Source organism: Mustela erminea, chromosome 19, assembly GCF_009829155.1.
Source record: "Mustela erminea isolate mMusErm1 chromosome 19, mMusErm1.Pri, whole genome shotgun sequence".
NCBI lineage: Eukaryota > Metazoa > Chordata > Mammalia > Carnivora > Mustelidae > Mustela > Mustela erminea.
In genome coordinates this window covers 14,004,948-14,029,580 of record NC_045632.1, presented here as the reverse complement: position 1 = coordinate 14,029,580, position 24,633 = coordinate 14,004,948, and the positions used below count along the sequence as shown (strand labels likewise).

At 43.3% G+C, this 24,633-nt stretch overlaps 1 protein-coding gene across 1 annotated transcript; it reads left to right on the top strand.

Moving 5' to 3' along the window:
• Nucleotides 1-11,855: 11,855 nt before the first annotated feature.
• On the top strand, nt 11,856-24,060 carry CXCL17 (C-X-C motif chemokine ligand 17). Its single transcript, XM_032326546.1, has 4 exons — nt 11,856-12,111; nt 21,035-21,115; nt 21,770-21,871; nt 23,182-24,060. The coding sequence occupies exons 1-4, from the start codon at nt 12,033-12,035 to the stop codon at nt 23,277-23,279; spliced, it is 360 nt and encodes a 119-aa protein (XP_032182437.1). The 5' UTR covers nt 11,856-12,032; the 3' UTR covers nt 23,280-24,060.
• The last annotated feature ends 573 nt before the right edge of the window (nt 24,061-24,633 follow it).

The following is a 24,633-nucleotide window of genomic DNA, read 5'->3' as shown; positions in this document are numbered from 1 at the left end:
AGCACTGAGCCTAACTCGGGGCTTGATCCCACAGCCCTGATATCACTATTTGAGTCAAAATCAAGCATCAGTTGCTCAACCAATAGAGCCACCAAGATACCCCTAAACAATAAATGTTTCACGAGCACATTCTCTCCGGGCACTGAGTTCAAAGCTACCTGATACAATTCCAAGTTACCCAAATGTCTTGGCTTGCCCCATAACAGGTCTCTGACCTAACTCCTTGATGCCTAGAAATTTATTCATTTGGGTTTGATCCACTGAGGTGATGGACCATTTAGATTGAAGAACAAAGTCTTATGCTAATCTTTAGGACAGAGTCTAGTGTTTCTAGGCTGAGGGGGTAAGAAGGGGGGGACCTACTGTTTCTTCCTTCCTCCCCTTGCACAAGCTGTTCCTTCGCCTCTCACACCCTTTCTTCTCTTGCCCTTGCCCTCAGCAAACTCAAATGGCACACTCTCTCAGACACCTTGAAGGGCTCCTGCAGGCAGATGAAAGCTTCCCGCTCCATGCTCCCACAGCACATGGATTTTTTAGGGTTTCAGCCAGATGGATATTCTTGTCTAGGGGTCACATATTAACTGCCTCTAAGTCTTCTGGAAAATGGGGGCTATGGGTCAATGTGGGGAGAGGTGGGAAGGAGAGAAGGCAAGGAATGGCTTTGGAGAAAGTTAACAGAGAAGAGCAGGCAATCAGAACACACCCTATAAACCAAGCCGCCCTCACTAATCCATTCTGTGCCCATGTGCTATGTAGAGAGGTGAGTCAAGTCCCCTGCACACTGACAGCTTTCCTCCCTTTTCTACACTCTCCACCTGCACAGCTCAGTGCTGCATGCTCCGGTTTGGCCTCAAGCCCAGGAGGGGATATTTATAAGATCCTGGAGTAATGATATTTAATGTTTTTATTTTGAAAATCAAGGTGAAGTACTAAAAAGAAAATAACTAGGGGCTCCTGGGTGGTTCAGTGGGTTAAGCCTCTGCCTTCGGCTCAGGTCATGATCTCAGTGTCCTGGGATCGAGCCCTGCATTGGGCTCTCTGCTGGGCAGGGAGCCTGCTTCCCCCTCTCTATCTTCTGATCTGCCTACTTGTGATCCCAGGCCCCCAGAATCAATAATTGTGACAGAAGCCACAGACCCTCTGGGGATCCCATCATTGAATTATGACACTTTCCAGAATGTTGTTCATGAGTTACTGTGACCCAATCCTTCTACTCTTGGAAATTAACTTCCCCTATCATTTTCATCTCCAGCCCTGCCAGGACCCTGGCTAAAAAGCGCATCCCTACCCAGGTGACAAGGATGGCATCTTTGCCTCTTGCCATAACTGTAAGAGCTCACACCCACTCAGCACTCACTCTGTGCCTGGCACCATCCTGTGGGCTGTTATGAAGCTACAGTCTTGACCAAAAAATCCCATGAATGTTATCATCCCTGTTTTAACAGATTAAAAAAACTGACAGAGAAGTAATTTACCCTACATCCCACAACTCATAATTTAACCTCATCTCCCACCCAAATAAATAATTTAATCTGGGGGGAGAATATCTTAAGTTTTCAGAGGTCTCCTGAATGAAATCTACCTTCCAGAATGATTTTTGCTCCCTGAACCCATTTGCCGGATTCAATGGTCAGCATTTTGTTTCCTGTCTTCCCTTTCACGGTTGCATCTGTTCCCTCATACCACACTCACAATTGCACATCCCTTATAAAAGCTTGCTTTTATGAACCTCAATCTCTTTTGGGAAGAAACAGGGTCAGGTTCCCAGTCCCCATGAAAAGTCATTCTTACTGAACTGTCAACTATTTGCACAGCCATTCTCTGGCCACAAAAGACGTGCACTAGGGAGAGAAGATGTAATAAGAAGCAGGAGGTTGGGAGAGTTCTTGAAATGGTCATAAAGGGGAGAAGATTCTAAATGTAGAAACAGCCATAAAACACACCCAGGGTTTGTGGCCTTTGTACAGTGGCAGCTCCACCTGTCTATTTCCATGCCTGTTGGCATCTGACTTCCTTCTCAGTCTGCCCCTCAGGACTTGTCTTCTCAGACTAATACTAGAGACCTGGGACTACGGCCAACCAGAGCATGCAGCACTGAGCTGTGCGGGTAGAGAGAGCAGAAAAGGGTGGGAAAGTGTTCACCACACAGGGGACCTGACTCACCTCTGTACATTGTACTTGGACACAGAATGGATTAGTAAGGGCTGTTTGGCAGGACTCATGGCTTAAGAAGTTTAGTAAGGAGTTGTACTTCCTCAATGCTGTCTGACCAAGAGCAAAAGGAAGGGTGTGGGAGGCATCACAGGCTTAGAAACCCATTGTCCCTCCCTTCTCCCTCTGTTGGGTTACATTCTTCTATCTGCCCCTCACTTATTCACTGAGTTTGGTTCCAGGAAAACATAATCTCAGTTGAATTCCTTAAAGCCCCAAGCACTCAATTCAGCTCAGGAGTTTCTGTCATCTCAGTGATGACTAGAGGCAAATATGTTTTTAAAGACTGGCAGAAAATTTTGACAAGAGCTTTTGCAACCACAATCCCTTTGAAGACTGCTGAGCTACAAACCAAGTGAGGAAGAAACCACCTAGGTGCTGGAAAACTTTATGTTTAGACTTCATCTAATGCTCAGAATTGCCCTTTGACGTAAATGCTATTATCCCTATTTCACAAATGAGAAACCAAAACTTCAAGAAGTCCCTTGTCTCCTCTCCAAGAACTGGTTAAAAATGGAACCAGGACTCAGACTCACATATTTCTTAATCTAAAGCTCATGTTTTCACTCCACACCTTCTTACCTACTATAATTCAAAGAAGGGAAGGATGACTTCTTCCAACAGAGATATTCACAAAGGGCTTCAGTGAAGAGACAGAGTCTGAGATGGGCTTTAAGGTGAACAATAATTCAGGAGGCTGAGCAGGAAGGCAAGGGCATTATAGAAATAAGGGAAAGAATTAGAATAAACTCAGATACACAAAAGTAAACTGTTGAGGTGCCTGGGTAGCACAGTTAGTTAAGTGTCCAGCTCTTGGTTTCAGCTCAGGTCATGATCTCAGGATCATGAGATCGAGCCCCATGGTGGGCTCTGAGCTCAGCATGGTGTCTGGGTCACTTCCCGCCATGCATGCATGTGCTCTCTCTCTCTAAAATGGATAAATAAATATTAAAAAGAAAAAGAGGGGCGCCTGGGTGGCTCAGTGGGTTAAGCCGCTGCCTTCGGCTCAGGTCATGATCTCAGGATCCTGGGATCGAGTCCCGCGTCGGGCTCTCTGCTCAGCAGGGAGCCTGCTTCCTCCTCTCTCTCTCTCTGTCTGCCTCTCCATCTACTTGTGATCTCTGTCAAATAAATAAATAAAATCTTTAAAAAAAAAAAAAAAAAAAGAAAAGAAAAGAAAAAAAGTAAACTGCAGGCTGAGCAAGGCAGCAGATCGGGGAATGATACAGGGGCTCTGAATGGCAGCCTAAGGAATCTGAATTTATCCTACAGATAATAGGAATAACTGGGAAGCTTTAAGAAAGTCAGAAACAGGGGTGCCTGGGGGGCTCAGTGGGTTAAAGCCTCTGCACCGGCTCAGGTCATGATCTCAGGGTCCTGGGATTGAGCTCCGCATTGGGCTCTCTGCTCAGCGGGGAGCCTGCTTCCTCTCCTCTCTCTGCATGCCTCTCTGTCTACTTGTGATCTCTGTCTGCCAAATAAATAAATAAAATCATTCAAAAAAAAAAAAAAAAGGAAAAAAAGTCAGAAACATGACAAAATAGCACTGTCAGGAAGCTAATTCTGACAGTATTAGGCAAGAAGACCTAAGGAAATTGTTGTCAACTCTGGAAATTCATTAATTCCCTAGAAAATGTTTTTCTTTGTTTTTTTCTTTAACTTGTCATTTTGACATATTTTCAGACCTTCAAATATGTTCCAAAAATAGTCCAAGTTCCCATATATGCTTCATTCAACCTCCCCAAATATTAATGTTGTAGATAAGCAAGGACCAAAATCAATAAATTATCATTGATAATATGATGAACTAATCTACAGATCTTGTTCAAATTCCATCAGCCTTTCCACTAAGGTCCTTTTTCTGGACTAGGAACCAGTCTAGAATCAAACATTGTATTTGGCAGTTTTATCTCCTTTTAGGCCAGTTTCTGAGAAATTCTTTTACCTTCATTAACTTAACATTTTTTTAAGAGTATTGGCCAATTATTCTGTGAAATGACCCTCAGTTTGGGCTTATCTAATATACCCTCATGATTAAACTTAGGCTATGCACTTTCGGCAACAATAACACAGACATGATGCCGTGCCTTTTCAGTTTATCATATCAGGCTGGCTACCCTGATATCTCCCACTACTGGTGATGTTAACTTTGAACATGTGCCTAAGGTTTCTCCGTAAAATTACTTGGAAGCTCTTAAAAACTACAAATGCCAGGGCCGCACCATAGACCAATCAAGTCAGATTCTCTGGAGATAAGGCACTGGCTTTGGTAGGTTTTTAAATGCCCTGCAGGTGATTCTAACCAGACTCTAGGGCTGGAAACCACCAGCTTAGACAATGAACATTAGAATACTGGAAATCAATAAGGAAGCCATTCCTCAGACCTCTCTTTTTAAAATAACAGCCAGTTCCAGGCACAAGATAAATATAATTGGACTTTGGCATGGACCCATGGTAGGGGAAAGGAAAGACCCAAAATCCCCTGATTGAGAAAGTGATGGGAGAGTAGATTGCTGTCCAATAAAAAAAGAGGGTAGGATGCTAAGTGAAGTGTTCAGCCCTGCTGGCCTATTTTCTCTCCAGACTTCAGGGAAACCTTTGCTGCACAGAAGGCACACACCATATAATTTTACAATCATGAGCCTAATGCAAGCTCCTCAGTACCACTGAGGGAGGGAGTTTTAAATCATGTGATATAAATACACAAACACACGCAAATGAGCACTTCCAGCTACAGCTGAGCAGACTGTTCACAGAATCGAAGTCGGAACTGCACGGCCTCCCTTAAACAACCGGCCTTTCCCACTTGGTCTTTGTCCTTAATCTCTTCTGAAGTAAGTGAGTAAGGATACTGATGTAAATTTCACGAAATAGGAAAGTGTACACAATCTCCTGTCACCAGGTTGTTGAAGCAATGATACTATGCTCAACTTCCTTACCGCTATTATCTTGAGGTTTCCATGAAGAGATTTCATCATCCCCTCCCTTGGAGGGGCCATCAATAACATGCAAACAGGAACACCAGTTTAACCCAAATCCCAAGGCAGGAAGGACCCCGATGAGAACTATCCCTAAAGTATCCACAACCTACCAGGATCTGGTGCCACTGGCTCAGGGGAGCTACTGCTAGGCAGGGCTGTGACAAAGGAGAAGCGAGCTGTGACACAGTCAGCCGGCCCTATGGAAAGATGCAACTCAATTGTCCCTCAACTATTACAAATCCAAATATCCATCAGGCCTCTCCCTGAGAGGCTGGTACATAACTCAATGCTAATGTTTAGGTGAAATAATTTATAGAAAGTTGGGGTCAACGAGGTCAGGAATGGCCAGGAAAGGTTTCGTGAGAGAGGTGAGGCCTTTGAATGGTTGAGTCTTAGGGAAACAGTGATGATAAGAAACGAGCACAGGGAAGCAGGAGTCAGGCACCACTAGAGATGCTAATTTGGAGGGGGATTTCAGGAATGAGGGGGCATTTGCATGTTATTTTACCTATTCCTCTCAACCACCACTTGAGGTTATTTCAGTGGTTGCCGATCCTCAGAAAGGTAGCATAACTTGTCAAGGTCGTTGGTGGATCTGGGATTAACAAGCAGGTGTGTTGAACTCCAAAGCCCATGCCAATAGCACTGCCACTGAGAGAAAACTGGACGCGGTATGTTTAGGGAATAAGAAGGAGCAGAGAATACTATGACAGAAAAATAAGATTAAGAAACAGGGAAGTTAGGTAAGCTTGCCAAATTAGGACCATATGTTGTACAGCCACAAAAACTAGACAGACGTTTGAATTTGATCTTGTATTTACACAAGAGCCTTTGTGAAGATTTTGAGTAAGAGAGTAACCAAAGTGATCCCTTGAGCCAAGACCAAAGGGGACAGTGGCAAAAATCAGGATTCTGGGTTCCTCTGCCAAAAAGATGCCACTGACAACAGTAAAGGGAGCCACACAATACAGTGGAGTGAGAACTGGACTAAGAGGCAGAAGCTTGAGTTTAAATGCAAGAAGTTATGCACTGACATCATGACTTTATTCAGCCATTTACATATTCTCTCTGGACTTCAGTTTCTCCTCATCCATAGGTCAGGTGAAGTGAGACCTAATCCCTAAATGACCTCTAAAAGTTTTGCTACGCAAAGTGTGGCCCACCAACCAGCAGCAACCAGCATCACCCAAAAGCTTACTTGAAATGCAGCATCTCAGGCCCCACCAGAGGAATCAGTCCTGTATTTAAACAATCTATAAAGCAATCTATAAATGATCTATAAACACATGAAAATTTGAGATACTTCTCTAAAGTATGTTCCAGGGGCACCTGGGTGGATCAGTCAGTTAAGCATCTGCCTTGGGCTCAAGTCAAGATCTCAGGGTCCTGGAATCAAGCCCTACCTGAAGACCTGTGCTCAGCAGCAACTCTGCTTCTCCCTCTCCCTATGCTCCTCTCCCCACTTATATGTGCCAATGTGCTCTCTAAAGAAGACGTGGTCCGTATAACAATGGAATATTACTCAGCCAGCAGAAAGGATGAATACCCAATTTTTGCATCAGTTTGGATGGGACTGGAGATTATGCTCAGTGAAATAAGTCAAACAGAGAAAGTCAATTATCATAAGGTTTCACTTACTTGTGGAACATAAGGAATAGCATGCAGGACATTAGGAGAAGGGAAAATGAAGGGGGAGAAATCAGAATGGGAAATGAACCATGAGAGTCTATGGACTCTGGGAAACAAACGGAGAGTTTTAAAAGGGAGGGGAGTGGGAGGTTGGGTGAGCCCGGTGATGGATATTAAGGAAGGCATGGATTGCATAGAGCACTGGGTGTTATACGCAAACAATGAATCATGGAACACTACATCAAAAACTAATGGTGACTAACATAACACAATTCAAAAAAAAAACAAACAACAAAACAAAAAAAGTATGTCCCAGTTCTAAAATGCAATAGTTTCCAACTCACCTCAACTCTGTCACTTGAAAGGGAAAATAATTACCTATTCATTTCATTTGTGTTTAATTCATTTTTCATTCATTTTTCTCTCACCCTAACACCGCAGCCCCCATCCCCCACATACTTGCCCGAGCCCTAGTAGTGCTCAGGAAACACCAGTGGAGCAGCGCTGCCATCTTGTGGCCACAATCAGAAAATGCACTTAACCACACAGTTCTTGCCAGTGAGAGGGATGGGGATTGGCAGAAGGGGTGAAGTCCAAGTCACAGATTAGATAAGAGAATCACAACCACCCAGAGTGACCGGAAGCAGACAGACGTCAGCCTGCATCATATGGTAATGTCACATTTCAAAGGGTAGGTTTTTTGTTTGTTTTTTAAGATTTTATTTATTTATTTGACAGAGATCACAAGTAGGCAGAGAGGCAGGCAGAGAGAGAGAGAGGAGGAAGCAGGCTCCCTGCTGAGCAGAGGGCACGATGTGGGGCTCGATCCCAGGACCTTGAGATCATGATCTGAGCCGAAAGTAGAGACTTTAACCCACTGAGCCACCCAGGCACCCTGGGTAGTTTTTATAATACATAATAAAATGTGATATTAGCAGGGAAGCTGGGCTCCAAGCCAAGCCCTGCCCTAATAACCTTCAAAAACAACAACAAAAAATCACTGTGACACATTTGTAGACATCTAGCCCCTGCCTGAACTCTGTCAGTAAACTTGTAATTTTCCAAGAAAATTTCCTTTGCTGTTACAGTTCTTTCTCATCCTGAGCCGAGTGTGCCTGCTGCACTCACCAGTCCGAGTCCTACTCTCTGCCGGTCCTGAAACACATCTAATAACTTTTCACAAAACAGACCTCTCCCAAATGACAATCTTTAAGTCCCTACACTCTTCTGTCCCTTTCCAATGGGCCAGCGAAGTGTGTCCAGCACAGTGAAAGCTCAGTATTCTAGGAGTGTTTTGACCAGAGCAGCAGAACCACAGGACCACCCACTTCCCCATTCTGGGCACTAGATCTATATTAGAAAACCATATCAGCTGATGTGACAACACTGGTTTTTCCTACTTGCGCAATGGCTCAGTCACCCTACACCTCTGTTGGCATATACATTTTATTCAATTTTTAAAAGATTTTATTTATTTATTTGACAGACAGAGATCACAAGTAGGCAGAGAAGCAGGCAGAAGTGGGTGGGAGGAAACAGGCTCCCCTGCTGAGCAGAGAGCCTGATGCGGGGCTTGATCCTAGGACCTTGGGATCATGACCTGAGCCTAAGGCAGAGGCTTTATTTTAACCCACTGAGCCACACAGGCACCCCTTTTTTGTTTTTTATTTTTTATTTTAAAGATTTATTTATTTGACAGAGACAGCAAGGAAGAGAATAAAGGCAAGGGGAGTGGGAGAGGAAGAAGCAGGCTTCTTGCTGAGCAGGGGCTTAATCCCAGGACCCTAGGACCATGACCTGACCTGAAGGCAGACGCTTAATGACTGAGCCACCCAGGCGCCCTATTCAGGTTTTTTTTTAAAGATTTATTTTGAGAAAGAGAGAGGGAGTGTTGGTGGGGAGCAGAGGGAGCGACTCTCAAATAGACTCCCTGCTGAGCACAGAGCCCTGACTCAGGGCTAGATCTCACGACCCTGAGATCATGGCCTGAGCCAAAATCAAGAGTTAGATGCTTAGCTGGCTGAGCCACCCAGGAGCCCCATATTCAGTTTTACTTTTTAAGAAATATTTATTAGAAAAAATATATATATTTATTAGAACCTGTTATGCACTATGCACTGGAGAGGCAAAGATGAACCAGACCTGGTCTCTGCTCTCACTGAGCTCTGGGCTATGGAGGGAACCTAATTCAAAGCCAGACAATCACAGTTCAGCAGGAAATATCTTGACAGAGATAGACACAGACTTTTGAGGGCCATCCCAGCAACCCCCTGTGAAAATCTTCCACTCTTGTTCTCTGGGCTCAGTTCTCTTCAAGTTCAAAGTGAAAAAAAAAAAAAAAAAGTAGTAAGCAAATGTCCCAGACAGTCATAGTTGGGTCAGACATTTCCTTCTGGCTAATCCAAGGCATTTATGGGCTCATTCCGAACATCCACTCTCTCCTGTTAGACTTCACCACAGCTGCCACACAAACAGAAATTCCAGCAGGTCAGGAAACCTGAGTGTGAGTCTTGTGGTTCTGAGGCTAATGGAACTATATGATGCCATAAATCATATAATTTCCCTGTGCTTTAATTTCCGTTCTGTGAAATGGTGCAGTTACACCTTCTTCTCAGTAGCCACCACCTAGCAAACACCAGGCACACATTAGGTGCTCAAATGTCTACTGAATATATGTATGAATAAATGATTATTAGGGCAGCTTGAATCATGGAATCAAACAACAGGCATTTTTTTTTCTTTTTTCTTTCTTCTTTTCTTTTATTTTTTTTCTTTCTTCTTTTATTTTATTTTATTTTATTTTATTTTATTTTATTTTATTTCTTCTTTTATTTTTTAAAGCTTAAACTCAAGGCTTTTTTAAAGATTTTATTTATTTATTTGACAGGCAGAGATCACAAGTAGGCAGAGAGGCAGGCAGAGAGAGAGGAGGAAGCAGGCTCCCTGCTGATCCCAGGATCCTGGGATCAAGACCTGAGCCGAAGGCAGAGGCTTTAACCCACTGAGCCACCCAGGCATTTCTGAATGTCTACTAAGTATACTGTGGAATCAGGAAACCAAATGGGGCAGAATGGCATTTTCTCCCCACTTTTCCCTTATCTCCTTCCTGAAGGGGAAGCTTTGTAAGGCAGAGAGGCTGTGTTAAAACAAATAATGTTCTCAAGATGGGCTCTAAGTAGTTGTCAATATTAAGAAGAAAAAGGTCTGTTTGTCTTGGGGGGTGTTTTATATAAATGCACCTGAGGGACCCAAAGCCCCTTCCCATGGTATCCAGGACCCAACCCTCCACCCCAAGTCCTTGGAGGTGAAAAGCAGACAGAAGGAACTGACAGGGAGCCAGGACTGCGGGGAACAAGAGGGAGGGCTGAGGAGCTCACTGACCCTGCAGCAGCCTGGGAGCGGACTGACAGATAACTCAGTGGGCAAAGGAAAGCACTCCCACCAGGTCCCTTGTGGCATGTGACCATTCATCAGTGAGATTTTCTTTCTGATAATGGACTGAACTTTTTACATGCTTCCTAACAAACCAGGCCTAGTTAAAGTGTTACAAGAATATCGCTTAATTCAACAAACACTGATAGAGTGCTCCCAAAGTGCCAGGCCCTACATAAGTTCAGGAACACAAAAATGAACAGTAACAGCCCTTCCCCCCACTGCCCTCAAATATCACCATCCAATTAGCTCCACGCTTCTTCCCTGTACTGCCCTACTCTCTGGCCTCCACAACCCAAGTCCTACCCTATCAGCAAGACCCCTCCAAAGCTCCACCTAATCCAGAGTACCCTGAGTGACTCTGAGCCCACAATGAACTCCCACCTCTTCTGGAATTTGGTTCCATTTCCATTTCTAGGTTTTATGAATATATATCATCTCCCTGGTTAGATTTGAGCTTCCTGAGAACAGAGACCATTGTTAGAATTTTCCAGAGAAACCACATCCATGATTTGTATCAGACCAAGCTCAGACAGCCCAAGCCTTCAACTAGAGACCAATCCCTGTTGTGCCTGCTTCACGAAGGTGCTTTATAAACTTTGTAGTAGCAAAGTCTATAATCTCCCACATTGTCAATAAGCAGAAATAATTTGAAAATTGAGAGGTTAAGAATGATCATACAGAAATCAGAAAGGGCTTGACTTGTGCCTTGCCTCTCCCCTCCTCTTAGGTCAAACAATCACGCCACCTGTTCTCACTGCTGCCTGGAGGCTGCCAGGAAGGACTTCCTTGTAAAACTTCCCCTCAGTCCCTGAAAATACCACTCAGCATTCAAGCCCTTCTCTCCTCTCTTTGAGCATATTTCCCAAAGTCTCTGAAATTAGTCAAGTTTAGTAAGTACCCTGTTCTGTAACCCTTAATGATTACTCTAAATAGAATTACCTTCTTCCTTTGCCTTGGGCTGTTTCCAAACAAGCTCTGGAGCCAACAACCTCAAGAGCACAGGCAAACGCCCTTTAAGGGCTCCTTCCCCCCTGCGGTTCCTGTTTCTCAGAGCTTCTTGGATGTAAAGCCCTGGGGGTCTTCCACCAACCCAGTTCCTTCTCCTTTAGTCTGGAGCAAAAAAGCCATAGCCACCTTCCTGATGAACAACAAGCAGGCCCAGTTTGACCCACTGCTTCAGGGGCAATGTTCTGAGCAAGAGAGAAACAGCCTCTCCTCTGCAGTCCTCTCTCCTTCCCACCTTCTGTGGCCACAGAATTGGGAGGAAATTGTAAACGCGGTGAAGACAGGACTTCTCAAGCAATACTCCTGTTGCTCCAGGGGCCCCGACGACAGAGGGGAGACAGATCATACCATCCTCTCTTCTGCTGACCCTTAGTACTTGCTTTCTTGCCCAATATTAAGCTAGAAAACATCACCAAAAGGTACAAGGAAATTCAAAGAGCAAAAAGATTTGGGGGAGAAATCATAGCACCCTGGGAGGTAGGAAGCGGGTGAGGAGGAGGGGAGGGAACCAGTATTGCTGCCAAGTTGTCAGTCACCTTCTTGTGTTCTTAAGAATGCTTCATTTCTTTTGTTTGGTCAGTTTTTCCTCCCAGATTCCTGTAAACCTGTTACCTAACGAGGTCAGTGTCACTTAGCCGTTCTCGCCCTCTAACAGGAATACTGGCCAGGGATTAAAGCCCAGACCACCATCTCAAGGAAGACTTTGGGAGCCTCCAATTGGGAACCCTCCACACTCTCTTCAAGTGACGCACAGCAGCACCAACAGTCGCAATGAAAATTCTAATCCCTTCCCTCCTTCTGTTGCTGCCACTAATGCTGATGCCTGTGGTCTCTAGCAGCCCAAATCCAGGTAATAAGATTAATTTTCTATAAAGGGGAAATGGGGCGGGGGGGGGCTGTGGATGTGGCAGAACACAGAAGAAAATGAGGCAAAAACCCTGCAACAACCATGCATTGAAATGTAGCCCCTTCCAGCTACAGGGATTTGAGACAAGTTAGTTTCTGCCAGTGCCTGGTTCCTCATTTACAAAAAGGAGAAGACTATACTTATATCCAAAGAGTGTTTCAAGAGCAAAATGAAATAGTGAGATAGTGGGTATCAAAATGTCTGAAACTGTAGCTGCAAAATACAGATATATACTGGCTCAATAAAAATCTGCTCTCTGGAGGCGCTTGGGTGGCTCAGTCGGTTGAGCTTCTGCTTTCAGCTCAGGTCATGATCTCAGAGTCCTGGGATGAAGTCCGGCATTGGGTTCCCTGCTCAGTGGGGAGTCTGCTTCTCTTCTCTCCCTGTTCTCTCTCTGTCAAAAAAATAAAAATAAAAATCTGCTCCCTTACCTTCTGCCCTTTGTCCCTTCCCAGAAGAGCCAGTCTTGGTGAAGGCGGTATAAAAGTATTGAAGGCAACTGTACATTCAAGGAGAATGAGAAGTCCTTGCTTATATTCTTTAGGAGCACCTGGGTGGCTCAGTCATTAAGCGGCTGCCATCAGCTCAGGTCATGGTCCCAGGGTCCTGGGATCGAGCCCCACATCGGGCTCCCTGCTCAGCGGTAAGCCTGCTTCTTCCTCTCCCTCTCCTCCTGCTTGTGTTCCCTCTCTTGCTGTGTCTCTCCCTATCAAATAAATAAATAAAATCTTTTAAAAATATATTCTTTATAGTACACCACGATGCCACCAATAATTTTTAATACTATTTAATGGTAAAGTAAAAAACTAGAAAGATCGTATCACCGGATAGTATCTATATTGGAAGCTTTAGCCATACTAAGCTCACGTTTTGGGAAGCAGGCCTTAGGTTAAAGACTCCAAATCAGCCCCAGCTTTCACTTCATCTCAGGTGAGCTCACCATTAGCAGAACAACCATGCAGAACAGAGCTCATCCCATGTATGTTTCTACTCAAGAAAACCAACTCCTCAAGGGCTAGTTTGAGGTAAAATAGCTTTTTTACATATTTACCAAAAACTTGATCCTTAAAATCAGAAGCTCAACTTACTCCACCCCAATTTTACACTTCCCTTCCCTTGTAGAGAGAGATCTCTGGAAGGTGCTGGACCCCATAGTTCTAGGGCCTAGACTGCCAGTCGGGAGGGCAAGGCTTTTCCATCATGGTGACCAACACCAAGGCTAGAGTCCTTACCCTTGATTCAAAGCCCTAACCACAACCTGCCTTTCCAATCCACTCCACATCTCACTAACAAGTGCTCTGTGCTCCATCTAGACTGTTGGCTGTTCCCCGAACGGGTCTTGTGCTTCCCCACTAGCTTAACTTCTCTCATACACTCAGCTCAGAAACCACCTCCTCCTCACAGCCTTGCTGATACCTCTCTCAACCAGATATGAGCCCTCCGTCCTGTGAACATGCTTCGTCCAAACGTGACCCTCTCTTTGCATTTGTCATATTCTGTCTCATACTGAAGGTATTTGTGTGCCTTTCCTACCTCCACCCCTGCCCTTCTAGACTGCAACCTCCTTGGTAGCACAATCTGGTATAGTGTTTCCATATCCCTCATTCTATCCAGCATAGTATTCAGTAAATATTTGCTAAGGGAAAGAATAAATGCTCAGGTTTCTAAGTTCAAAATGTTGCCCTTAAAAGACTCTACACCTGGGTAGCTCTATTGACATTTGGGACTGGGCAATTCTTTGCTGTATCTGCTGTTCTGTGCATTGTAAGATGTCCAGCAGCACGTGTGTGACCTCTATCAACTATATACCAAGCCTCTCCTCCCCTGCCCCCAGTTAAGATAGACAAAGTTAACTCCAGGCGTTGCCAAATGTCCACTGGAGGGGGTAACCACCTCCAGCTGAGAACCCTTGCTCTATAACAATAGTTCTCAAACCTGGCAACATGTTTAGACTTTCCTAGATTTGTAGACTCAGCCTTGGAACGCAGGGAGCCTAGATCTAAATCCTCGTTCCACCCTTAATTTGCAGCCCTAGACAAGCTGCTTCACTTTTTGGAGCCCGTTTTACCATCTTAAAATGAGTAAAATACCATTTATAACATAATTGTTGTGAATATTAAATGATCTATAATATGTACCTAGCAAGGATTCAATAAATGGACTAAGTAAAATATCTCAAGTAGCTCCTAAAATACAACAGCAATGAATTGGGGAAAGCTCGCTCTGCCGCCAGATGGCGCTATTACAGACAACCAGGCTCCATCCCAGTCTCTCTCTCTCTTTTTTTTTTTTTTTTAAGATTTTATTTATTTTATTTGATAGAAAGAGATCACAAGTAGGCAGAGAGGCAGGCAGAGAGAGAGAGGGAGAGAGAGAGAGAGAGGAGGAAGCAGGCTCCCTGCTTAGCAGAGAGCCTAATCCCAGGACCCTTAGATCCCGACCTGAGCCAAAGGCAGAAGCTTAACCCACTGAGCCACCCAGGTGCCCCTCCATCCCAGTCTCTTAATCCAGTTCTGCAGCACCTCTCTGGCTCGTGGAAACAACACTCTCCACCTTCCCATCCCCCCAAAATAAAATCTAATCTTACTTTATTTCTTAAAATAACCACATACATGCACAGTGTGTTTTTCACAGAGAGGAATGAGAAAAGATAAGAATATATGAAAATGTTAGGAAACAAATCACTTATAATAATAGATTAATTACTTATATCATTAACTATGAAGTTATCTACAATGATTGTTGAAATATGCTAAGTAATCCTATGTGGCAGGCGATTTTTTTTTTAATTTTTAAAATTTATTTTATTTTTTCTTAAGATTGTGTCTATTTATTTGATAAAGACACAGTGAGAGAGGGAATATAAGCAGGGGGAGTGGGAGAGGGAGAAGCAGGCTTCCCGCTGAGCAGGGAGCCCCATGTGGGGCTTGATCCCAGGACCCTGAGATCATGACCTGAGCAGAAGGCAGACACTTAACGACTGAGCCCCCAGATGCCCCTAGCAAGGGAGGTTCCAAGCACTTCATACATATTACCTCATTATGTCCTCACAGAAATATAATGTATTTTTAAATTCACTTTTAATTTTTCAGACTCAAGAAATGTTATAAAAACAGAGTTCCCATATATCCTTTATCCAGTTTTTTAAAAATAATATCTTACATTACCATAACATGATTACCAAAACCAGGAAGTTAGCATTGACATAATACTATGAATGAATGTACTAATATTCAGGTTTGCTAATCATCCCATTAATGTCCTTTTCCTGGCCCAGAATCCAATCCAGGATACTAACCTGAATAAAGCTGTCATGTCCCCTTGGTTTTCCCCAAGCTGGAGTAGTTTCTCAGCCTTCCTTGTCTTTCATGATTTTGACAGTTTTGAAGACTACTGGTCAGTTATTTTGTAGAAAGCCTCTCAGTTTGGATTTGTCTTATGATTCTTCATGATTAAGATCAGATTATGTGTTTTTGGCAAGAGTACCACAGAAGTCATGTGTACCTTCTCCATGCCTCACATCAGACGGCCCATGATCATTCCCAACTACTGATGATATTCATTTTGAACACTTGCTCAAGGTAGTGTCTGCCAGGTTTCTCTACTATAAAACTACTCTTTTTCCCACTGTAATTAATAAGTATCTTGTGAAGAGATACTTTAAGACTATACAAAAAGCAGGGCGCCTGGGTGCCTCAGTGGGTTAAAGCCTCTGCCTTTGGCTCGGGTCGTGATCCCAGGGTCCCAGGATCGAGCCCCACATCAGGGTCTCTGCTCAGCGGGGAGACTGCTTCCTCCTCTCTCTGCCTGCTTCTCTGCTTACTTGTGATCTCTGTCTGTCAAATAAATAAATAAAATCTTAAAAAAAAAAAAAAGACTATACAAAAAGCCTATTTCTTCAAAATCCATTGACGATTCCCACCTTCAACAAAAGTTACTATGGAATTAGCCAAATGGTGATTTTCTATGTCCATCATTCCTTCTACATTTATTAATTGGGATTCTACTATAAGAAAAGCTTCTCGGGACGCTTGGGTGACTCAGTCGATTAAGCGGCTGCCTTCGGCTCAGGCCATGATCCTGGAATCCCAGGATGGAGTTCCAGAATCGAGTCCCACATCAGGCTCCCTGCTCAGTAGGGAGTCTGTTTCTCCCTCTGACCCTCCCCGCACCCTCATGCTCTCTCTCTTACTCTCTCTTAAATAAATAAAATCATAAAAAAAAAAGAAAGAAAAATCTTCTCCTTCTCTCCCATTTACTTACTGAATTATTTATGAGTAAAGACTCATGGATATTTATGGATTATAATCCATTACTATCATTATTTGTTATGTTGTTCATGTTGTCTCAAAATTGACTATTGAGAGCTGCCGCAAGCAGGCTTCTCTTTTTGGCATATCATTTTTTAACAGTTCCAGACTTTCTGATATCATAAGATGTTCCAGGCTCATCTTGTACTTCCCTGGCCTGCCTTGGAATCAACCATTTATTTCTCCAAGGAGCTGTGGTTCCTTTCACTGGGCCATGGTACTCACGAGCCCTGCACACTAAGGTCTGGCCTGTGGCTACCGGGAGCTAGCGCTTCTACGCCCTCTAGTGGACAAAGCTAGGAACATACTAATCCACAGGCACATACTAATGGACAATTATTAGCCCTATTTTACAAATTAGGTAAATGAAAGACAGAAGTTAGGCAACTTCTCCGAAATCATAAAGCTAATATGTAGTGGAACAGCGAAGTCAAAATAATGATAGATCTACCACAAGTCCTAACAAGTGGGAGTTAGCTTCTTTACATATACAGGTCAGTAGAAAGCAACAAACCTAACATTCCAGCATAGACATTCTCTTTGGTACAGAGCGACAGAAGTCCGCAATAATAACCACAATAATAACAATCATGTACTGAACACCTACTTGGGAACTGACCAATGGGCACACCCAGTAGCTTATTTATTCCTAATTCTGCAAGGTGGATACTACTACTCTCGTTTTACAAACCAGAGAACCAAAAATCAAAGAAGCCAAGACTGCATCGTTAAGGGACAGAGCAAGTAGTAGATGCCACATCTGCCTGGATGTAAAGTTCATGCTTATTCCACTATATCAATATTTTCCAAAACTGATTTTCGGTAGGACATAAATTAGCTTTTACTTCAATAGTTATGTTTTTGTTAATGCATGTTAGAAAAAATCTAAGCATGTATCAAACTCCTAATCTCACAGATAATATAGCAGAGGATGAGGCTGGTTTTATAAATTAAATCTGTTTAAAGAAAAAGTAAGAAGTAAATAATAGCATCATAAAGGTGGTCCAGAAATGTCTGAGGTTTGGTAAACATAATATTGTAGGAACGTGCAGCTTCATTTTAATTTATGCCATGGAATTAAGGTTGTAAAGACTGCGGAAAGAACAGCACTTAAGAAACTTGGACCTGAGTTTTAGCTTCAGCTGGGTCACCATTACCTTTGTGAACTTGGGCATTTCATTTGCTCTCTCTCAGTTTCCTCATCTAAAAAAAGGGGGGGGGGATAATGATTTAGTTAATTTGTACAATCCTTTTACAAGCAATTTAATAATAATATCAAGAAACATAAAACTATTCTTAACTTTTGACCCAGCAATTCCACTTTGGGAAATCTTGCCCAAGACAATAATCTAACATTTGGAAAACAGTTACAAACATAAGGAATTTTATCAATACCCAAAAGTAAAACAATCTAAATATTCAGCAATGAGTGAAGAGTTAAATAACTTGGAGGTCATATGCTTATTGGGAATATTAGGTAGTCATTAAAAATGTCTGTTTGGGGGGCACCTGGCTGGCTCAGTCAGTTAAGTGTCTGCCTTGGGCTCAGGTCATGATCTTGGGGTCCTGGGATCAAGCTCCAAGTTATCAATGGGCTCCCAGCTCAACAGGGAGTCTGCCCCCCACTCATGCTCTCTCTCTCTAATAAAGAAATACAATCTTTTTTAAACGGTGGGGGGAGCCTGGGCACCTCAGTAAGTTGAGTGTCTGACTCTTGATTTCAGCTCAGGTCATGATCTCAGGGTCATGGGATCCGGTCCTGAGTAGCACTCTGCCAGGGCATGGAGCCTGCTTGAGATTCTCTCTCTCCCTCTGTCTCTCTTTCTCAAAAAAAAAAAAAAAAGTTCATAAAAATGTCCATCATAGAGGGCCTGGGTGGCTCAGTGAGTTAAAGCCTCTGCCTTCGGCTTAGGTCACAATCCCAGGGTTCTGGGATTGAGCCCCACATCAGGCTCTCTGCTCAGCAGGAAGCCTGCTTCCTCTTCTCTCTCTCCTCTCCTCTTCCAGCCTACCTCTCTGCCTACTTCTCTGTCTGTCAAATAAATAAAATCTTGGGACGCCTGGGTGGCTCAGTTGTTTAAGCTGCTGCCTTCAGCTCAGGTCATGATCCCAGGGTCCAGGGATTGAGTCCTGCATTGGGCTCCTTGTCCAGCGGGGAGCCTGCTTCTCTCTCTGCCTCTGCCTGCCACTCTGCCTGCTTGTGCTCTCTCTATGACAAATAAATAAATAAAATCTTTTAAAAAATAAATAAAATAAATAAAATCTTTTTAAAAAGTCCATCATAAAGATGACATAGCAACTTGTTTATAAAGTGAACAACAACAACAAAAAACTTGTTCACGTACTATGGTTATCACTGTAGAAAGAAAATCATATGCAGGAAACACACCAAAATACCACCAGATGGTAAGAGTGAAGATTTCTTTATTTGCACTTTCCAAATTTTCTCTAATATAGCTCTATACATTTAGAATTTTTAAAACTTCTAACTAAAGAGATTCAATTAAATAAGCTCCAAGATTCCCTCTGGCTCTAGTATTCTGTGGCCTTCCTCTGGAACTACAAGTAGAGGTCAGGCGAAAGTAAAATATTACAAAAATTTAGATGGCAGGGGCTATGTGTGTCTGCTTGAGTTATTTTAATAGCACTCAAAACAGCACATGAGAACATTTGGAAACTAGTACTTGGGGGAAATGGTGCAATACCTTCCATCTGTGTGGCAGAAAGGGCACAAGTCTGGGAAAGAGCCCTAGATTGAATCAAAGGATCTCTAAGGGCCCTCTCCAGACAACTAGTCCATTTGCTTATTGTACAAACATCTACCAAGTGCCTGCCATGTGTCAGCTCTATACAGTTGAGTGACTATTGAGCCATTGGTGGGAGCAAGATTTTTAGTTTCCTGTAGCACAGAATGAGGGGCTTAAACAACAGAAATTTATTTTCTGACAACTCTGGTATCTCTTTGCCCAAATCTTTTCTTCTTATAGGGACTCCAGTTGGACTGAATCAGGACTCACCATAACGACCTCATCTTAACTTGAACTCGTTTTAACACAGTCACATCTCTAAAGATCCTATCTTCAAATAAAGTCATTCTGGGGGTTAGGGCTTCATCTTGAATTGGGGCGGGGGGGACAATTCAATGTCCACAACAGATTTCAAACAACAAACTATATGTATAGCTGTGCATTAAGAGAACTGCTTTCAAATACAGTGGGAAACCATGTAAAGGCGTAATTGATTCTTACAGGATATATCAGAAACCACTATGCCAAGGAAGCACCATCTGGGCTCACTTCTAGCTACAGTATCTCAAGTCTATTAACCATCATCCTTGACTGTCATAGAAATACTACCATTTCACAAAATCAGAATCTTAAAAGACAGCATCAGGTGATAAGACAGACTTGACTAGAGGCCAAAAGAGGAATGGATTTGTTGCAGAGGCACAAAAGTAAATACCATCCTCTTATAGTTGAACTGGGATTATGGATGCAAATATAGGGAACGTAAAGGTCAGGTGAAGATCCTGACGAGTCTGTGAAATAATCTGCTCCTTGTTCTCATTTCTGAAGTCATGAGAACTTTAATGTGTGCTGGGGTAGGGCGTATTATCGGGTCCTCTTTTTCTTTTTCCTAAAGACTTATCTATTTATTTGAGAAAGAGAGCGAGAGCAGGAGAAGGGTGGGAGGGACAGAGACACAGAGAGAAAGAAACCCAAGCAGACTCCACACTGATCACAGAAGCCGACACGGAGCTCAACAGCTCAACGCAGGGCTTAATCTCACAACCCTGAGATCATGACCTTAGCCAAAACCAAGGGTCAGATGCTTAGTCAACTGTGCCACCCAGATGCTCCAGTCAGATCTTGATTAACACCCACCTTTTATCCTTTCTTCCATCCAGAAGCCATTCTTTTTCCACCTACCTCCAGCTAAGCTCTTCTCTAAGCCATATCTTAAACCTCAATTCCTTACCCATTTAAAATATTCCTCTCATGGAGCACCTGGGTGGCTCAGTGGGTTAAAGCCTCTGCCTTCAGCTCAGGTCATGATCCCAGGGTGCTGGGATTGAACCCCGCATCAGGCTCTCTGCTCTGCAGGGAGTCTGCTTCTCCCTCTCTCTGCCTGCCTCTCTGCCTACTTGTGATCTCTATCAAAAAAATAAATAAAATCTTAAAAAATAAATAAATAAAATAAAATATTCCTCTCTTGAAGTACCCTAGATCCCTGAAAAATGAAGGAGGGGCATCTGGGATGGCTCAGTCAGTTAAGCACCTGCTTTGGGCCTAGGTCTTTTTCTCAGGGTCCTGGGATCCAGCCTGGCATGAGCATTGGGCTCCCTGCTCAGTGGGGAGCCTGCTTCTCTCTCCCCCACTCTCCCTCTGCCACTCCCACTACTTGTGTGCGCACTCTCTCTATAAAATAAATAAAATCTTAAGAAAAAAAAAAGAGTAAGGAAAAACCAATGATGCAGGTAGCACAATACTGGGGGACCATTTCTGTTGGCCTCTTCCCTTTCCGATGCCTGGCCATGACCTGTTTTCTTCCACCAGGGATCGCCAGAGGCCAACGGGACGATCGCCAGGCTCCTAGGACGTGGCCCCACAAAGGCAGCCAAGAATGTGATTGCAAAGGTCAGTATCAACAATAGCACTGCACCATCCCAATCCAACTCTCTCCCCTGAGCCCCACGCCCGCCCTCCAAACACCAGTGCAGATGTTTTCTGAGCTAACTTCACCCACTGCCCTCTCCACCAGCCCACCACATGTAGCACCAACACTTGTCTTCTTCCTGAATCTCTGGCAAGAGCAGGACCCCTCCAAGTTCTAGGGGGAGCTGGTTGAATCTCTGGCTGCCCTTCCCCCCTTATTCTTCTCCCCAAGAACCCAGGGCTGCATTCCAAAAACTTCCTGAATCTTCTTTTTGATCTTCATTAAATCATAAATAAGACTGAAATCAGAGAGGCAAAACGTTTGGCCAAGTTAAGACAGCCAGAGGAAGACACTAGATCTTTTCTTCATTTTTTGGTCTCCTTAATGATATCTTGATGCCCCCTCCAAACCTGCCACTAAATTCTTGCCAATACAGGTCAGGCAAAACAACTCAGAAATCCTGGTGCTCATATAACTGGGTATCCCCACTGTTCTGTGTTGACTCCTTTCCCCACCTCCACTGCAGTCTGAAAAAGAAACTGGAAGGCAAGGAAGATGGCAAGTAAAGCCCTGCCCTACTCCCTATTCTCAACGATATTAACCTTCCCCTCTAAGTACCAACCCTGTTATTTCAGACTGGTTCCTGAGAGCCCCTAAAAGAAAACTTATGGCAATGCCTGAGATGCCAAAGAAGCAGTGTCCCTGTGATCAGTTCAAGGCCAGTGTGAAGAAAACCAGTAAGTTTCAAAAAGAATGACCTTCCTTCAACCAGAGTCACCCTGCGGAATAACAATTCCACATTGTTATTCCATATGATTCCATATGATGGAACAGGGGTTGAGAATAGACAAAAGAAGTGAAACAAAGACTAAGATAAGCACACCTCTCAGCCCTTTCTACTCAATGTCAACTTGAAGAAACAAGAGGAAGGGAGGTAGATACAATTTTCCTAATACTAGAAAGGTTCCACCAAATTCTTAGATTTTAGGAGTCCATTGCTTATCAAAGTGGAGGGAGATGGGACTATTGGAGACTTGGTCATCAATCTCTGAAGATATCAAACATAATTTGGTTCCTTCCTTGAGAAGTTTTTAAATGTCATATAAAAAGTAAATTGGGGGCGCCTGGGTGGCTCAGTTGGTTAAGCTGCTGCCTTCGGCTCAGGTCATGATCCCAGCCTCCTGGGATCGAGTCCCACGTCGGGCTCCTTGCTCGGCGGGGAGCCTGCTTCTCTCTCTGCCTCTGCCTGCCACTCTATCTGCTGTGCTCACTCTCTCTGTCAAATAAATAAATAAAATCTTTTAAAAAAAAAAAAAAAGTAAATTGGCGGGCACCTGGGTTGCTCTGTGGATTGAGCTCAGGTCCTGATCTCAGGGTCGCCCCAAGCCCCACATCGGGCTCTCTGCTCAGCAGGGAGCCTGCTTCCCCACTGTCTCTCTCTACCTGCCTCTTGGCCTACTTGTGAACTCTATCTATCAAATAAATAAATAAAATCTTAAAAAAAAATAAATTGGCAAATTAAACTGATTGAAATTATGATATTATGAAGGATGAGATAAATCAAGATCCTTATCACCGCTGGCAGAAGTAAAATTCAATTTGGTAGTACCTATCGAAAATTTATTTACTTATTTTTAAATATTTTATTTTGGGGGGCACCATGGTGTCTTGGTTGGTTAAGTATCCAGTTCTAAGGAATGAAGAATGAAGAATATATTTTTTTATTTTAATTTCTAAATTTTTTAAATTTTTATTTTTTCCATTGGACGAGTCTCACCTTTTTACCATTTTGAAAGATTTCCTAAAAATTAAAAATTTTTAAAGATTTTATTTATTTATTTGAGAGAGAGAGAGAGAGCATGAGAGGAAAGAGGTCAGAGGGAGAAGCAGACTCCCCTCCGAGCAGGTAGCCTAATGTGGGACTCGATCCTGACTCCAGGATCATGACCTGAGCTGAAGGCAGTTGCTTAACCAACTGAGCTACCCAGGCGCCCTAAAAATTAAATTTTGAAAACATTTTTAACATTAATCTTTATTTTCACCCTAGGGCACCAAAGGCACCACAGGAAGCCAAACAAGCACTGGAGAGCCTGCCAGGAATTTCTCAAACAATGTCAGCTAGCAAGCTTTGCACTGCCTTTATAGGACTCCCTCTCCCAATGAAGCATTCTCAGTCAAGATGGTAGAGAACACCTAGAGGATGCCCTCCTCCCACTTCCAGCTCCCCTATCCTGTCCCTACTCCAGCATTCTCACAAAGCATTTTCCCCAAGATTATTGCTTCTTCTAGTGCCCTCTTCTCTTGTCAGTCTTTTTTCCTGTGCACCTCCTCCCTCCCTTTTCCCAGGCTTAAACTTAATTACCTAGAAACCCTGGTTTCTTAACTGGTCCCAAATGACCTTACATATAACCAGGCAAGTAGCAAACAGAAAATAAATATTTTTAAATGTAGTAAGTCAAAATCCATTTCTTTCACATGGGGTCTGGCAACTCATTTAATCCCCACTTTAGCCCGTTTACTGCAAACTCTACCCAGACTCTACACACACTTCCCACCACCAGCTTCATTCTTCCTCTCCACTGCCCAATTTTTTATTCTTTTACCGTTTTAACAAACCTTTTTGAGGTAAGAGCTAAGTGGAGAAAAGACAACAGGTATAGGAACAAATCTGACATGATCTTACTAAAGATAATGTAAATTTAAAAAAACAAAACAAAAAAAACCTGGCACTCTCCCAACACATAGAATGCCTAAATACTAAATACTAAAGTATTAATGATCCTTCTTATCATCATCATCATCATTAATGGTCATTGTACTCTGTGGGTTTCTAATCTAGTACAGAAAACTCATATTCACAACCACAGTTCAAGGCTAGAGAGATGGTGTGGAAGATCTCAAATGCCATTGAAAAGGCCTTCATGCTGTAAAAATGCGAGGGTGTCATTTTTTTTAACATGGAAATAAAATGATCAAAACAATAATACAGGGCGCCTGGGTGGCTCAGTTGGTTAAGCGACTACCTTCAGCTCAGGTCATGATCCTGGAGTCCTGGGATCGAGTCCTGCTTCGGGCTCCCTGCTCAGCAGGGAGTCTGCTTCTCCCTCTGACCCTCTCCCCTCTCATGCTTTCTCTCAGGTAAATAAATAAAATCTTTAAAAAAAAAAAACCCACAATATATAAGGACATTAAACTGGCAGCCATTTTAAAGAATGAATAAGGAAGTAAAGGCTATCACAGCAGTATAAAGACTGCCTCTTCTCCAGGTGCCTGGGTGGCTCAGTGGGTTGAAGCCTATGCCTTCAGCTCAGGTCGTGGTCTTAGGGTCCTGGGATCAGGCCCCACGTCGGGCTCTCTGCTCGGCGGGGAGCCTGTTTCCCCTTCTCTCTCTGCCTGCCTCTCTGACTACTTGTGATCTTTCTCTGTCAAAATAAATAAATAAAATTTAAAAAAAAAAAAAAAAAAAGACTGCCTCCTCTCTAACCCTTTCCTGAAAGGT